This window comes from Hirundo rustica, chromosome 8 (genome assembly GCF_015227805.2).
Source record: "Hirundo rustica isolate bHirRus1 chromosome 8, bHirRus1.pri.v3, whole genome shotgun sequence".
NCBI classification, from domain to species: Eukaryota; Metazoa; Chordata; class Aves; order Passeriformes; family Hirundinidae; genus Hirundo; species Hirundo rustica.
The window spans coordinates 1,600,532-1,617,409 of NC_053457.1; the positions used below are offsets into that span (position 1 = coordinate 1,600,532).

The following is a 16,878-nucleotide window of genomic DNA, read 5'->3' on the forward strand; positions in this document are numbered from 1 at the left end:
GTGGAAGAAGTCAGTCAGTGGACTGACTCTTCCTCTTACCATAACATTTTACTCGCCCGTTTCCCTCTGGGAAGGAGCAGCAAATATCATCAGTGGCTCTTAATGAATGAGGTGGAGGATGGGGAAGAGAAGGCTCATTATCTTTTACCTCCTTGCAGGAGGGAGAGGGCGGCTCAGCAGATCTTCTTTCTCAGCCAGCACCTTCCCCATGCTTCTGGGAGTGTTTGCTCCGTGCGTGGGATGGCTGGGCCCTGATGGACGCTGGTGTTTGAGAGTCCTCCCGGATGGCACATGTAAGGGGAAGGGGGTTTGTCCTCCCTTGCCTCTCACGGCTGACCAGGTTTCCCTCTTCCAGGCTAAAAAGAAAAGAGATGGTTTTATGGAGTGCCACTACCGTGACTGTCCAGGGGACATGCGGCGTCAAACCATGGCCTCCGCAAGTAACGGGATAATTTGCCTTTTCTCTTATTACCGTCATTTAATTTTGTTGTTGTTGTTAAATAACCCCCGGCGTTACAGGCCAGGCGGCCGACGGCGGTTCTTGTGGGCAGCCGTGGGGTCACCGCCGCCGCTCTCGCCGTCCCCGGGGCCGCGCCGGGTCACCCCGGGGCGCGGGTGGGGTGCGGGGGGCGGCGAATCCCGCTCCGGCCGCGGGGATCCAGGGCGCGTTTTGCCGCCTGCCGGGGAGGGCTCGGTGCGGCGAGCGCCCCGCCGAGCCGCCCCCTCCCCGCTCCCTCCCGGAGGGTCCGGCCAGGGGCGACGCCGCCGGAGCACGGAGCACGTTTTGCGGCCCGGGGCTCCTCTCCGCGCCTGGGCTCGTCGTGCCATGGGAGCCGCCCGCCCGCGGGGCACCGGGCCCTGACCCGCGCCTCGCCCCGCTCCGAGCCATGCCGGCATCGCCCCTTCCCGAGAGCTGCGGGCTGGCCGCGCCGCAGCCCTGGTACGTGTGCGGGACGGGTCCCGGGGCTGCTGCGGGCGGAAGGGGGGGGGAACGGCGGGGACCTCTGCCCTCGGAACCCCACCTTTTTTTCTTTCCGTTTTTTTTTTTTTTTAATTCCTCTGTTTCCCCCCTCCTTTCCCTCTCGCTTATCCCCTTGGCTAGTTGCAAAGTTAAGCTTCGGTAGAGTGGGGAGGGGGAGGCAGAGGCACCGCCGCGGCCAGGCTCGGAGCCCCGCGGCTCGGGCCGTTCCGAGGCGGGGAGGAAGGCAGGCTGGGGGTTATTCAAATGCAAAACGGAGTTTGTTGGCCGAAAAAACGAAGAAGTCCGGTCTCCCTGGCTGTGGTGGAGCGTATTTGAGCTGCAGCAGCCAGAGCCTGCCTGGAAAAACCCGCCAGGCAAGAGACGCTGACTGCAGCCTGCGTGGAGGACAGGGAACAATTAAAAGGGACCCTGCCCGGCCGTAGGGGCCCCCGGCCAGCCGGAAAAACCCCGCAGCCCACTCCCGCCGCCCCATAAAAGCGGCGAGGGCCGCTTAGCATCACCCTGCGGAGGTGTCGCTGGTGTGCGGGGCTGGGGGGAGCATCCCCGCGGGCGGCTCCCCGCCTTTGCCGCGGGAGAAGCCGGGCGCGTCCGGATGGGCGCTGCGGGTCCCCAGCGCCGCCGCTGGGCTTGGGCCCATTGTCTGCAGCCCCGGGGAGGGCTCCCGGGCTTGAGGGGGCACGGCCGGCGGCGGGGCCGGGCCACGAGGAACCTCTGCTTCCCCGCCAGGAGGGCCCTGCCTGCCCTTCCTCCCTTGGGGTCGGCTTGCCTGCACTGAAGGAACCAGAGCCCACCGGGGCCGTTCCCCCCGGGGTGCTCCTGGGCGCCGAGCGCTTGTCCAGCTGCTCTTGGAGCCGGGGGAAAAGAGGTGGTGGTCTTGTGGAAACTGGAGGCTTGGTGCTGGCGGGCATGCTCCCTGCCGCGCTCGTGAAAGAACCAGGGGAGGAGGACGTGCTTCGCCGAATGGGTGAGGAGAAAGGACGAGGCGGCCTGCTGGGAGGCAGCAGCGGCTAACCTTACAAAGGTACGGCAGCTGGCGCCCGAGGAGCGAGCAGGGGAACAGGCTGGCTTTGCGAAGGGACCAGGCGCAGCAGTAAGTCAAAGGAGACGCGCCAGTTGTGTGCCCAGCCTGTCCTACGCTCAGCCAGCCTATCCTGCTGCACCCCAAAGATATTTAAAGAGCAACGTAGTCCGCATCGCTTGTGTCTCGGCCTACGTAGCAGCTACCCAGCGTGGTGAGATTGCTACTCCTTTAAGGAGGAGAGGGGAATGCGCGGCGGGCTTGTGGAGCTGGGCGTGAGCACACCAGTGTCGGTGGAGCGAGGCGCTGGGAGTCGGCTCCTGTAAACAAGCTGGCCAGGAGGGCTGCACCGCCGTGCGTCTGGCTAAAGAGCTCTTACTCCAGAAATTGTGCTACAGGAATGGCAAAATGGGCAAAGATCGCAGCATTAGGTATTTAAACATGACTGAGTGGATTTCTAAAGCAGAGGTTTCTCTTTAAATTTTCAAGACAATGGAAAAACCTGTGAAAACAATAATAGTACTCTTCCAAATAATAAGAGTTCTCCCCAGCTGTGCTCAGTGATTCTTGAGGTACTCTTGTGGAAGGCAAAAAGCTATTCGGTGGTGTAATTACCCTTTCTTCATTATGTCACTCGACACGAATTAGGAAAACAGATTAAATTGGGAAAATCTAGCATTTAGTCTTGGTCTAGGTAGGTAGCCTTGTCGGCCCTAACTGTAAAGGAGGAGGAAGCTGGTTTATGCTTGTCTGAGGTAGTTGCTCTGCCAGCCCAAGGGTTGGTGATGGTTGCTCTTGGGATGAGGGTCAGACCAAGATAAGAGGAGTTTGTTGTGCTTGGAGGAGACAAGGGCAGACTGGGTTGTACACAGCAGGTAAACTGGGGAAAAACTCAAGGTGACATCTACCAAGGAACTTTGATATTCACAGTTTCTGTAAGAGCTAATTCTTCACTGTGCAGTAATTAAAAATCTTCACTAATAGTGTTTTATTATGACTGGCATGGTACCTGTGGTTGTTGAAACTGGCCTAAGCACTTCCATCCTGCTTTCTGTTTTAAGATACTTAAAATTTCAAAACACCTTTCAGGCTGAAATTTTCCAGGCTTAATCTTTGCCTGAAGGTTCTTTTCTCCACCTCCCCCTTCTTTTAGCTGAGTTTGAGATAAGGTGATTCAGTCAATGGTGGTGGTAGGGTTGTGGTTTTTTTGTTGCTGTTTTAAAGAAAAGGCAAACCCCCTGAAGAATGGGGTCATATTATAAAAAAGAAATGCAGTGCTTTAAACAGCATAAATACAGAATTAGGAAGGCATATGATGAGCTAGGGTGTTCTGCTTGGCTTTTTTTTTTATTCAAATGTGTCCAGAGTATTCTGGTGGATGTTTTTTTTTTCTTTGCTGAGCTTTTAGAAATTACTTGGTATATTTTTACTTTTTTTAGCATTCTGCCTGTGAAGGTCTGTGCTTGGCTGCACTGCACATAGATTAAAGTAAGCCCATGCTCCTGCCTGGCTGAAGGGAGGATACTTGCATATGTGGTGTGAGTATTCACAATGGATTTTTGGTTCAGGCTGTTTGTCTGAGGCTTAATCTGGGTTCTGGTTTAGGCATGTGCGGTTCCTCGCCACAGTTCTATTTTTTGTTGTTGTTGTTTTTTCCCCTAATCGTTCTACTAGAGCTTTCTCTGAACTGGGAGGAGGTTTTTTGTGGTATCTTTTTATCTGCGTGACTCACTGCGAAGGTGCCAAGGTGCATGAAGTCATGACACTGCGAAATGCTAAGCATGGACATCTCCTGCTGAACTCCCGGAGCGTGCCTATTTCACAGCAGCCTCCAGCTCCTTTCGCAGCGGGGTGGCAGCCCTGCCCTATCCCCCGAGCGCAGACATGGCCTGACCGGGCCAGCAAGGACACAAGTTTAGGATGGAGGCCTTGGTGCTTGGTCTGCTCAGCATCGTCCTGTGTTGCTGATGAATGAGTAAAGGATTGTGCTTTATGTGCCTTTGTCTATAAGAAACTGAGGTGGCGTCCTGCAGTGCCTGTTCCACATTTGTACGCTGGTGGGAAGTGTTGCCTTAAGCCAACGTTTAATATGCATGGATGAAATATATCTGGTTGCTTATGAGTGGCGTAGTCCTGTGATATAAAGCAGAAAACCTTTATGGAGGAAAATGGAGTGGGGAGGCCTCTGTGTATGAAATAATTTGTGGTACTGAGATGGCAGATGAGAACTTCTATTTTTATTTCTTAGCCAAAGCCAAATGTGTATTCAAGGATTAAAGAAGGGAGAAAGGGAAAATGAAAGCTGGTTCTCCCCTCCTAACCCATTTCTCTTCTTTTCATATCCATAGTGTTCTGCAGAGCAATGAGTAGATGCAGGAACAAGGCCAAAGTGGAGAGCAGGTTGGCTTTAGTTCAGCTGGGAGAGAATATGCAGGTGATATGACATGCTTTTGTACTTGAGGGTCAGATTTTTTTAACGTCTCTCTTCTCTGGTGTCTCTTGCATCTTCCTCTAGTATGTTTGCTGCCAGAAGATGAGGTGTTTTTCAATTCTAAACTCTATATCTGAGCTTGTGCGACAGCTTAGTCACATTGTGGCCCTTATTGCTTGGGACCTGCATGTTATTGAGTGGCTTTTATGAAAGCTTCCAAATCAGTTTCTTCTAAGGGCAAATCTCAAGAGACTTTTTAAAAGATACCTAAACACAGAAACAAAATGTATTTAAGGACATCTGACTTGTGAAGCCAGGTGACTAGTGAAACTAGTGACTGCTAGCTGTGTTTTTTTCCTGTATGCTACTCTATTCAGTGGTCACTTGCCATTTTTTCACAACACCGTAAAAAACCTGCTACCATTTTTAATGAGGACACATCTTCTAATATCTTTCTTTTCCCTCTACCATCTTCCAACAAGAATCAAGTTATGTAACAGAATCTTGATTGACACTGTCTCTAGAATTAAAATTTGCTTTATCTTTTTTTACCCATTCATGTAAAGTGAACCATTGTGTGTGGATTTGGGAGTTTTTTTGTTGTTAGTTTGATTGGGGGGTGTTGTTGGTTTTGGTTTTCTTTTTTTTCTGGAGGCATTCTGACAGTGTGGGGTTAAATTTCTTAATTACTTTGTAGATAGAATTCTCATTATAATTGTTTGGAATTTTGACCATGACAGGAGTAAAAAAATTAGCCTTTGATTAGCTTTTTTAGCAGTATTTTTTGAGGATTATAGCAGTCAGTAGAATTGTTCCAGTTTTATTACCACGAATGAGCAAAACTTTAGCAACTGGCCTTAGAACTAGCTTTCAGCTTTGCACATGGATTAGGAGAGATAAGTTGGCTCAAGGGACAGACAGCTTCAGGATGCACTGATATTATCTAGGGCAGTTCTCTGCAAAACCTCCTGTCACCTATTGCCTCTTTTATATCCTGGAGATGCCTGTGCTCCCCTGCCAGGGAAGGCATGGCCGGTCTCACCTGGCTTGGCTTTCAGAAGAAAGCACTGAAATAAGGGGTTTTTTTTCTTCAGGATGATAGAAAAGTGACAAGTTATATTGCCCCAGGAAGTTAATGTTTTATAACCCTATTGAGTCCGCATAGATGTTTTGGAAATGTAATTGCTTGTTGTGAAATATGACCAATGTGATAAAGCCATTTGCTGTCCTTAAGAAGCAGCATGAGATGATTTGCAACTGCTGCAGATATATCAACACTCCTTGCCAGTGCTTTAAATGGAAAAAGGAAGGTAAAATATTTCCTAATGTTACAGGAAACAAAACTTGAATACCAACCTTGCAGCCACCTAATATTCTGGTCCTAACTGAAAGAGGAGACAAAAAAATAGCAATGTAACTTACAGGACAGGTTATTTAAAATGTCAGACAGTTTTTAGATAGTGGTTAAGGTGGTTGTGGCTGTCTAGTGTTCAAGACTAGAATTTTTTTAAGGGGAGCAGGGTTCTCTTGCTGACAGCCATTTTGCCTGAGAGTGTAAGGTCACCTTGTGTGTCAGGTACTCAAAGTCCCAGACAAATATAACTGAAGTGTTAACCCCCTACCCCCCAAAAAAATTCCTTTGGGGGTCTATCCAGATTTCTTCTGAAAAACCTAAAGTCACTCCAGACAAAATTGAAACAAAATGGATAAAAGTGTTGCTGTTCTTGTGACCCTCTATTGTCATCTCTGGGTCAGATAAAGCCTTTATCATCTTCTATAATGCAGCATGTAAAGCCAGACAATTTCCTACAAATATCACCATTCTTTTTTTAGCAAGTATAAGGGAAATCTTGAACCATTTTGTTCCTAGCCTTTCTAATTTTGGCCCTGAAGAGAAGCAATGCTTCAGCACTGATAGTTTTCTACATTCTTGCCAGACAGGTGAGTTTTTCTGTATTAAAGTATTAAAAAAACCCCAAAAACCGAAACCAATCAACCAAAGAATCCCAGGATGATCTTGCCTCTTTAGTCTTGAAACAACTGTTTTGCAGTTTTCAAATCGTGCCATCACAGAATAGTTTGAGTTGGAAGGCATCTTAAAGATCGACTCATTCCAACCCCCTGCCGTGTGCAGAGACACCTTCCACTAGACCACAGTGCTCCAAACGCCATCCAGCCTGGCCTTGGACACTTCCAGGGATGGTGCAGCCACAGCTTCTCTGGGCAACCTGTGCCATTGCCTCACCAACCTCAGAGGGAACAATTTCTTCCTAGTATCTGATGTGAACTTGCCCTTCTTCACCTTGAAGCTATCCCCCAGTCCTATCACTGTCCAAATACAAGGACATATTACCATGTAATTGTAGTAACAATTAAATAAGTTACCAAATTGTTGTAAATTAAGCTTCTAATTGATAATTTTAAGGGATGTGCTTCCTGAACTTCCACGGTAACAGTAACAACTACTTGTGTAGGCAAACAATACGAGCAAAGCATCATTCACATTCAGTATTCTCAAAAATCCAGTCGCTGTTTCCACAGCAGACCTCCTGTATTCTCTGGTCATTCTGCTTCTGTTTCGGGGCTGATAAAGAGAAAAGACTTTCACTTCAGTCCCCCCTCCCTGATTCACACGTTGCTCTGTTGCCTGGCCTTTGCTGATGGCTTGTTTTCTTCCTTGCTCTTTTGGCTATAGGCTCTGAAACTAGCTCGTGTTTCTTCTCCTGCCGCTGTTATGTAGCTCCTCTGCTAATGGCTGTAGATGTGCCTGCTGCTTACTTCCAGCTAGTTTTGCTGCCCTCCAGGCCATCCTTTAGAATGAAGATCCCGGTCTCTGTCACAAACCCGAAAAACTGGGGAGGCCTTTTGCAGGCTGCCAGCAGCTATTTCATGGACCTGCTGATGTGATGCCCTCTTTGGTTCATGGAGTGACTCCTAATGGCCATGTCCCCCTTCCCCCATGTGCCTCCAGAGAAGTGTTGGGGGGAGGAGAGTACTCGGGTTACTACCTTCGTTTCAGTGTTGTATTTGTTGTACTGTTTCACTGGCTGACCCAGCTTTTACAGAGAGCCTCTGTGGGTGCTGTTCAGGTCTCTTCTGCCAGAGGATTCACCCACAACCATAAACAACTGCACGTGTCTACTTAGTCTCTGCAGGTTGGGTGTGGTGCTGTAGAGGAGGGATGCTAATTATTCAGCTTATTTATTGGGTGTTTACTGGGCACTGATTTCTTAGCTGACCTGAGGAGTGTGTTTAGCCTTCTCTTGTACAGCACTGCTGGCTCTAAATGGTATTTGTGTGTGTGAAAAAACCTTCTGTCTCATAATCATCTGATATGCAATATGAAGATGTGATACAAGATAATCACATCACATTTAGAAGATACTTGGCTTGTATGTTGTAGTACAGAGGATCAGTTGGCTTGCTACAGCTGAATAAATAAGAGCTAGGCTTCAAAATGCTTTAAATAAGCTACTCAGAAGGAGTTTGGGGAGTTAGTGTTAGGCTTGGTGGGTGCTGTGGCCACTGGGCAGGCTGCCCAGGGCTGGGACAAAACAGCTGGCCAGAAAGAGGCCGGTGCTGCTTTGGGGAGCAGCAAGCTGGTGGTCACACAGAGGCTGTGGGAGTTGGCTGTGCCAGCCCATACTCTCGGCAGGATCATGAGCTTCTCTTGGGGCACTGCTGTTCAGGCTGCGTTAGCAAAACTCTCCCCACCTTCAGCAGAGCTCAGACCAGGCTGTGGGGAAGTGCAGCCTCCGTGAGGATCACCCTGTTGGTTTCAAGGTGGGAACTGAGGTCATCGGAGGGAGTGGTGATGTCAGGAACCTGCTAACGCTCTTCTTTCCTTTGCTGTTTCCTTTAGAAGCCAGGATTCCCTTTCTTTTACTTCCATTTGAGGTCAGGATTTCAGACATGTTACTTCTTGTTCTTCCTTTTCCTGGCCTCTTCCCATCAATGAGAGGTGTAGAAGGCCTGGAGATGACTTGAATTCAAGTCACCTCCTGTGATTTAAGGAATTCAAAGGAATGATGGTGAAGGGAAGATACCTTCCTGCTGAAAACTATCGAGCCTCTGCCTCTGCCTGTTCCCATTAGGGCTGCCTTTATCTATCCGTGTGATTTATTCAAACAGCTAAATAAAGCTTTAAAAGCCTTCTACAGGTACTCAAAAGGCACTACGTGCTTAAAAATATGTACTTGTGAGAATTGCTTTACTTTTAAGAAAAACCCAACTCACCTTGAAGGAAATTGGTTTGGAGCACCAGAAGTTTGTTGTATCTTTTGAGACGATTCAGTTGCGTTGGGGGACCTGTGCATCACAGTTGTGTCTGGGGACAAAAGCTTGGGACAGATCTGTGGTGGTTTTGTGAAGGTAAATTTACGAAGTCGTAGTGAAGAAGCAGGGACATCTGCCTTGCGTGTGCTGTGAAGGTATTTTATAAGATAATGCTGGGAAAGTTAAATTCTCCCCTGGTCCCTTTCCCCTGTAATACCACAGGCTGATCTCTTTGTTACTTCTCCCATTTTTTCTGGAGTTGTACCATGGTGGCCTACCAGTGGATGGTGAAAGAATGATAGATGCCCTGATGATAATATATTGAGTAGGCACAAAAAATAAACTCAGATTTGTTCTTTTGTTCCTGAATGTCCTTACATAAATATGAACTTCTCCTTACTCAAGGGAAGCTTATTGGTGAATGAACTCTTAATAAAATTGAGAAAACTCAAGCTTTTTAGTACTGACATAAAATAGTAAATGTTGCCTGGTCATTTGAGTTCCGTTTGCTTCTTAGTTTGTGTTACAGGCCTTTAGACAAGCTTTTTATTTTGTCGTATACCATTATTTTCAAAGCTTTTGGGCTACTTGAATATAACACCCAATACTGTTATTTCTGATTCTACCTCTGTATTTTTAAATATTAAAAATGGTCAGTGGAAATATGTGCACCTTTTATTAATTAGAAGCATATTAATGCTGTTTTGTATCTTTTTCTGTTTCAGAGTTGACATTGTATGAGCACGGAAAGCAGCAATGGGAGTATGCAGTTTTCTACTGAAGAGGTCTCTCAAGAGCTCATGATTTTTTTCCATCTCTCCTCTTAACATTCCTCCTGCTCCGCAGACATGGCTCACCATGCGAGGCCTTCCAGATCAGCCAAAAAAGAAGAGTTAGGCAAAAGGAAAACAAACCAGAGCAAAAAGAAATCTAGCCAAGTGAGAAAGAAAACCACAAAGACTTCCACAAAAGCCTTTAGTTGTGGAAAAGGTAAAAAGCCAGCGCAAGAAAAAGATGTTAAGAAAAAACAGCAAGAAAAGAAACCAATCATGAGCTCTTCAGGTAGACTTCTCAGGAGCAGCGTAACCAGAACCTTGTCTGGAGCGTCCTGGGTGAGTTTGGAGAAAGCTGACAATATCCTCTTTCACAACCAGGATCCTTTCAGCATCAATGGCTTTACGATGTCTCTCCGTAACCGATCCTTCTCCCGAAGATTGTCCCAAGCTCCAATAATTGCAAAACCCAGGAAAGCTGCAGCACAAAAAAGGCTAGAGGCCAAGGAAAAACATGAACAAGAAGCCCTGGCAGTAGGAGAGGAGAAAAATGACGAACAAGGTGAAATAGCTTTGAAAGAGGATTTAGCTCAAGATGAGTTAGCTGCTCTGCCTGCAGAAGGCTGTCTGTGTAGTGCAGGTGAAGAGCCTGTTATTGCATGCGCCAGTCAGATCAAGGAGGCAGAAATATCTCAAACAGATGGCTCCATTCCAAACACTCAGGTAACTGATGATGGTACGGAAGCTTCGGAGGTGAAATCTAAGCATGCAGACCTGCCCTGTGGGCAGATACCCAGTGGTCTCGGTACGGGTAGTTTGGCTGAAGCATTTGTTGAAGATGCCGCGCTGGTGCTTCCATCTTCTCCTTCTGACTCTGTAATTGCCTATGATTCAAACTCCAAGGTGCATGCAGAGGCTCCCTTCAGTGTGGTGCCTAACAGTACAGAACCTGACTCCAGCTCTGCTGATACCTCAGACCTCAGCTCAGCAGTACTGATAAAGTCGGTCACGCTTGCCAAATTCCACATTGGAGCGGGGTTGGACGTGGTGCTACCTAGGGAAGAACAATACTTGGATTCTGCATCTCTAATTACCTCTGAGTTAAACTCACAAGAACATTTATTAGAAGATGCAAGGTCGCTTGCAGACTCCTGCTTGAAGGCAGGCTGGGATTTGAAATCTGAGAATAAAGACATTGGTTCAAACTCTAGTTCTGTAGCTGCCTCTGAATCAAATTTGTTTTTACATTTTGGAGGTGCAAGCTCACTTGCAGAATACCCCATGAAACTGGTTGTGGATTTTGTACCCATTCACAAAGAACTTGATTCAAATTCAGATTTGAGCTTTACAAAAAAGAATTCAGAATTTGATGCAAAAAACATATTTACAGTATGTGAACCAATCTCCAATACCACTTTAAACAGTGTTGAGGTAGAGGACATTGAACAGCTTGTTAAATGTATCGATGCAGAGACATTAATTTTGAATTCAGGATATGTCCCTGCTTTATCTTCAGATTTAGAAAAACACACAGCTGATAAAATCTCTGCTGAAAGCCCTGGACAATTCTCTGCAGGTTTTGTTTCAGAGTTGCCTTCAAGCATGGAAATCTCTGCTCTTGCCTCAGAAAAAGCCATAAATGCAGATTTGCCAGCTGACTCAAGACTGCAGTATAATGATTATTCATCACAGCTGGGAAGTGTCAGAGTAAGCTTGAATTCAGTTCAGGACAACGTGAGCAACAGCACTGAAGCAGTTGAGGCCTCAGGGCCATCCTCTCTTAAAAATCCAGCTAGTGATTACCCTGTTCCATATTCATCTCTGCTCCCTATGCTGGAGAAGAAGAAACGAAGGCGTTGTGGAGTCTGTGAGCCCTGTCTGCGGAAAACAAATTGTGAGGAATGCAGCTGTTGCAGGAAGCGCAAAACTAGTCACCGGATATGTAAAAAGAGAAAATGTGAAGAACTGAAAAAGCCACCACCACCAATCACGCTGCCTTTTGAGGTAAGACAAAGCAGTTGCAAATGAAATCACTCTTTTGAGGCTTGAGGTACATCTTAAAGTTCTGCAAGGGGAAATGCTGCTTTAGAGCACGTGACAGCCTTAGAGAGTTCAGGGTTACTGTTGGTGCTAACAGGTTGCGCAGTAACTTCCTCTTGTCATCTGCAGAAGTGTAGGTTAGAGTGAGCTGGAGTTAGTCTTGTTCCTGTTGTGCAAATCTGTAAAATCAAAGGTAAATGTGGCTTTAACTATGTGTCCCAGGTATTGGTATGTTGGCCAATACAATGGATTAATTGGAGTGCTTGAAGAAATGAGAAAGATTGAAGCACAAAATGTGGGGAGGAGGGAGATTGAGGGTAGTCTTAGGAGACAGTGAATTACTAGGGAGAGTGTTGGTATTTTAAAATACTGCACACTAAAAGCAAAGGAAGGCAGGTTTTCTGCTCTTTGGTTCAGTTGAAGTAATTTGTTTGTGATGACAGATTTGGTGGAAATCAATTTATAAACTTCAGGACCGAGTTGTAGCTGCATTTTCCCCTTTCGCATCTCTCTGCCTTTCTAATTGTCTATTTTTCTGTTTCTTTCATTTCACTTCTCTTTCCTTTCTTCTTTGTCTTTTACCACATTCCCCATGCATACTTTCTTTTTCTGTGTTTCTTACTCATTTTTCTGACCCATCAGCCTTTTATAACCCAGGTCATAACTATTGGAACAAAGAGGAGGGGAAAAGACAGTCTGTATGCCCATGTGATAACAGCACTGACCTTCTGAGGGATTTCAGTTTCAAGATCAGGCTTTAAATCAGGTAAGTAGGGAGTTGAACATAGATTTCCCACATCCCAACTGAATTCCCTGACCTCTGAGCTGCAGTGAGACTCTGCACTGCCAGGTCCTGCTGGGAGCGTTCTCCTCGTATGATCCAATAGTACCTGAACCACAGAGGGAGAGAGGCTGTCTTGGTAGTTAAATCATGGGGACATTTGCCTTGGGATGTGGGAAACTGAGGTTCAAGTCTCTGCACCGGTGTGTACTCTGAGTGGAGCAGTTCACACTGGGGAGAATGCACCTGCAAAACCTTTCTCAAGAGCAATTTCATTAAAATGGTGTGTTCTTACAGCAGGTAGAAATTCCCATCAGCTGTGGAGATCTCAGGAGACCTCCTGTTTTCACTGCTCTCGCCTGTGCTTACCAGGGCTGGCAGAGAAGTCCATTCTGGTTTTAAGGTAGGCAAGCAGAAAGAAGAGTCCTGTAGAGTGAGGAGATATGATATATTCCCCTTTGTGGGGGGAGTGTATTTTAAGGTATGATGTTTAGGGAAGTAGGCCTGAACAGTTTGGCTCAGAATTCATTCAAAAACCTCTTTCTATCTCAACTGCTCCTTAATGCTCTTAAAAAATAAGTGAGGAAAGGGACAGCTGTAATGTGACTTAAGATAGGTACTAAAACAATAAAGGTGGTAGAGACTTATCCTGACTTTTTACAGCAAAAGAGTAGTGACATTGTCCTTTTGTATATTTAGTCAGTGGGATTGAAGAAAAGTTCATGGGAGAGGATTCATGGAGTTGAGGTAGGAAGTGATCTAAAAGCCATGTTTTATAAAGGGTTTTGGCAGAGTAAGTGAAAGGAAGCACTCTGGTTTTTCTGTCAACCCTTGTTTTCCAAGCTAAATATATTTTCTTGTTGCTCAGCCTGACCTTCTCCTTGCAGATTAACTTTGACCCTTTACCTTTGTCCTCTCTGGGTGCTCCTTTTACTTTCTTTGTGAGAGATTGCTTGTTTTTTATTCCTTTCTTTGGCAGCTTTTATTTCGGCGTGCTTTTATTTCATTAGCCTGGTCACATTCTGTATGATGCATTCAGAGCTGTATACCAGAGGCCTCCTTGATTTCTTATTAAGTTTTGTATAAAATTTCAGGGTGCTGCATGGAGGAAATGAAGTTTTCCTGACATGTAAGAACATGTCAGGTATCTTCTTATAAAATTGTATTTGAATGAAACTTGGTGCCTTTTCAGATATTCCTAGAAAGTGGTCTTGCTTTATTTTCAATCTATAGAAACTGTGCTCTGAGGAAATGAGAAAGTATTTCTACAACGTTACATCAGATATTTCAAGGTGTTGAGATACAGGGGAGGGTGTTGGAGGATGGGGAATGCTATCACTCAGCAGCTATCCTTTAGGTAAGATTGCAGGGAATTCCATTGTTTTCCCAGACTGGGACTTCTGTGACAGTATTGTGTTTCAAATAAAAGGCAGCTGAGGAATACCCTAACTGTAGGTCTCTGTCCATGGTATGGAAAGTGAACATAAATAATTAAAAGAAGTGAGGTTGGCTTCAGTGTGTTCCTTGTTCAGAAGAGTCATGCTTCTTTCTCTCATGTTGGTGGAATGTAAGCATTTTTTGGAGGTGATTCACTGCGAGGAGGGTGTAGGGGGATAGAGCGGGAGCATAGTTTAAATGTTGGAGTTTTGCCTTAAAGGAATGATCTCTCTCCATTCTAACCAAAAAATGCAAAAGTCCCAGTGAAGTCAGGCAGAGCCGTGTGCATTAAATGGCTGTATGGCCACTGTGGGCGTTGGTAGTCCATACCTGCTGCTTATGAAAGAAAAAAGTGTTGGTTTTCTTTCAGAACTTATGTGGATTTACAGTTCCAGGGAGTGAGGCCTGGCTGGTAGAAGCCATGAATGTAAACTGAAGTGCATATTCCAACACCCATGCCCGCGTGTGCACTCAGCCCTTGGAGAGTATCAGTGGCATGTTTGGAACTGGCATTAGTTAGGTTACTGTTATTTCCATTAATTCACACATAATCCAGATAAAAATTTGAAAACTATATTGGACTTGAAAAATACCATTTAAAAATAACAGCCACATAAACCTTCAGTGATATTGTACCTTCCTGAATGTAATGGATTTTGCAGGGCTGTGACATCATGAAAGTCTGGATAAGGCATTGTGGGCTCTAGTTCCCAGCCCGCGTGTAGCAATATTGTTGCACATAATGCCCCTCTTCTGAGGAATTCACACTGTACCTCTTTGGTTTGGAGCTGGTAAAGAAGAATCCTAAAATATATAAGGGAAAACATTTTTTTGCTTATTGAATTTATTTGAAAGAGCAGCCCAGTAAATGAAATGTAAGGAAGCTTTCACAGGAAGAGGAAGAAGGCTTTATCTTGGGTTGCTGTCCCTCTCAGAATGAATAATGCCCAGAATACTTCACAGTGAAGAGTTCATAAAGCCGACCCACACGGGATTATGATGCTGCCACATTTGTCTTGTCTTTAAGGACCGCCGTTTTCTGAAACGGTATTGCAGTTACTGAGGGCTGTTTCCCAGCTGTTTTGTTCCAAAAAGATTTCATTCCAAGAAGCCGTCTGCTTTGCTGCCATTGCATTGCATACCGTCAGGGCTGTCTTCACGAGCTGCAGTGTGGAGCAAGGATTTTGTAGGCTTCAAAAGCAGCATGTGGACAGGAAAGGTGGCTCGTGGTTTATTTTCTCCGCGGCAAAAGGATTCCCGTTTTGTCACGGCCGGTGCTGCAGATGGAGCGGCGCACATGCGGTGCCGATGCAAACGCCGCCTGCGCGGTGACCGGAGCTGCTGCCGGTGCCGGGCTCGGGCCTCCGGCGGCCCCGGCTCCCGGCGCTCTCTGGAGCTCTTGCCCCGGCCCGCCGGGCTGTCAGGCTGAGCAGCTCGCGTTTCCCTGCTCCCGGCGCTCTCTCCTGGAGCTCTTGCCCCGGCCCGCCGGGCTGTCAGGCTGAGCAGCTCGCGTTTGCCGGCTCCCGGCGCTCTCTCCTGGAGCTCTTGCCCCGGCCCGCCGGGCTGTCAGGCTGAGCAGCTCGCGTTTCCCTGCTCCCGGCGCTCTCTGGAGCTCTTGCCCCGGCCCGCCGGGCTGTCAGGCTGAGCAGCTCGCGTTTCCCTGCTGCCGGCGCTCTCTGGAGCTCTTGCCCCGGCCCTCCGGGCTGTCAGGCTGAGCAGCTCGCGTTTGCCGGCTCCCGGCGCTCTCTGGAGCTCTTGCCCCGGCCCGCCGGGCTGTCAGGCTGAGCAGCTCGCGTTTCCCTGCTCCCGGCGCTCTCCTGGAGCTCTTGCCCCGGCCCGCCGGGCTGTCAGGCTGAGCAGCTCGCGTTTCCCTGCTGCCGGCGCTCTCTGGAGCTCTTGCCCCGGCCCGCCAGGCTGTCAGGCTGAGCAGCTCGCGTTTCCCTGCTCCCGGCGCTCTCTGGAGCTCTTGCCCCGGCCCGCCGGGCTGTCAGGCTGAGCAGCTCGCATTTCCCTGCTCCCGGCGCTCTCTGGAGCTCTTGCCCCGGCCCGCCGGGCTGTCAGGCTGAGCAGCTCGCGTTTCCCTGCTCCCGGCGCTCTCTGGAGCTCTTGCCCTGGCCCGCCGGGCTGTCAGGCTGAGCAGCTCGCGTTTCCCTGCTCCCGGCGCTCTCTGGAGCTCTTGCCCCGGCCCGCCGGGCTGTCAGGCTGAGCAGCTCGCGTTTGCCGGCTCCCGGCGCTCTCTGGAGCTCTTGCCCCGGCCCGCCGGGCTGTCAGGCTGAGCAGCTCGCGTTTCCCTGCTGCCGGCGCTCTCTGGAGCTCTTGCCCCGGCCCTCCGGGCTGTCAGGCTGAGCAGCTCGCGTTTCCCTGCTCCCGGCGCTCTCTGGAGCTCTTGCCCCGGCCCGCCGGGCTGTCAGGCTGAGCAGCTCGCGTTTCCCTGCTCCCGGCGCTCTCTGGAGCTCTTGCCCCGGCCCGCCGGGCTGTCAGGCTGAGCAGCTCGCGTTTCCCTGCTGCCGGCGCTCTCTGGAGCTCTTGCCCCGGCCCTCCGGGCTGTCAGGCTGAGCAGCTCGCGTTTCCCTGCTCCCGGCGCTCTCTGGAGCTCTTGCCCCGGCCCGCCGGGCTGTCAGGCTGAGCAGCTCGCGTTTCCCTGCTCCCGGCGCTCTCTGGAGCTCTTGCCCCGGCCCGCCGGGCTGTCAGGCTGAGCAGCTCGCGTTTCCCTGCTCCCGGCGCTCTCTGGAGCTCTTGCCCCGGCCCGCCGGGCTGTCAGGCTGAGCAGCTCGCGTTTCCCTGCTCCCGGCGCTCTCTGGAGCTCTTGCCCCGGCCCGCCGGGCTGTCAGGCTGAGCAGCTCGCGTTTCCCTGCTCCCGGCGCTCTCTGGAGCTCTTGCCCCGGCCCGCCGGGCTGTCAGGCTGAGCAGCTCGCGTTTGCCGGCTCCCGGCGCTCTCTGGAGCTCTTGCCCCGGCCCGCCGGGCTGTCAGGCTGAGCAGCTCGCGTTTCCCTGCTGCCGGCGCTCTCTGGAGCTCTTGCCCCGGCCCGCCGGGCTGTCAGGCTGAGCAGCTCGCGTTTCCCTGCTCCCGGCGCTCTCTGGAGCTCTTGCCCCGGCCCGCCGGGCTGTCAGGCTGAGCAGCTCGCGTTTGCCGGCTCCCGG

The 16,878-nt window shown here is 49.0% G+C and overlaps 1 protein-coding gene across 13 annotated transcripts in view; it reads left to right on the forward strand.

The window, feature by feature from the left end:
- TET1 (tet methylcytosine dioxygenase 1) overlaps positions 1-16,878 on the forward strand; it is a 68,773-nt gene that overhangs the window by 2,496 nt on the left and 49,399 nt on the right. For 9 of the 13 annotated variants that reach the window (XM_058421477.1, XM_058421476.1, XM_058421480.1 and 6 more), the window contains 2 exons: positions 159-440; positions 9,432-11,483. In XM_058421477.1, coding sequence (XP_058277460.1) covers positions 9,555-11,483 — 1,929 coding nt within the window. In that variant the 5' untranslated portion in view covers positions 159-440; positions 9,432-9,554. The remainder of the gene's footprint in view (positions 1-158; positions 441-9,431; positions 11,484-16,878) is intronic. The other 4 variants (XM_040070752.1, XM_040070764.1, XM_040070751.1 and 1 more) reach the window with 3 other exon arrangements.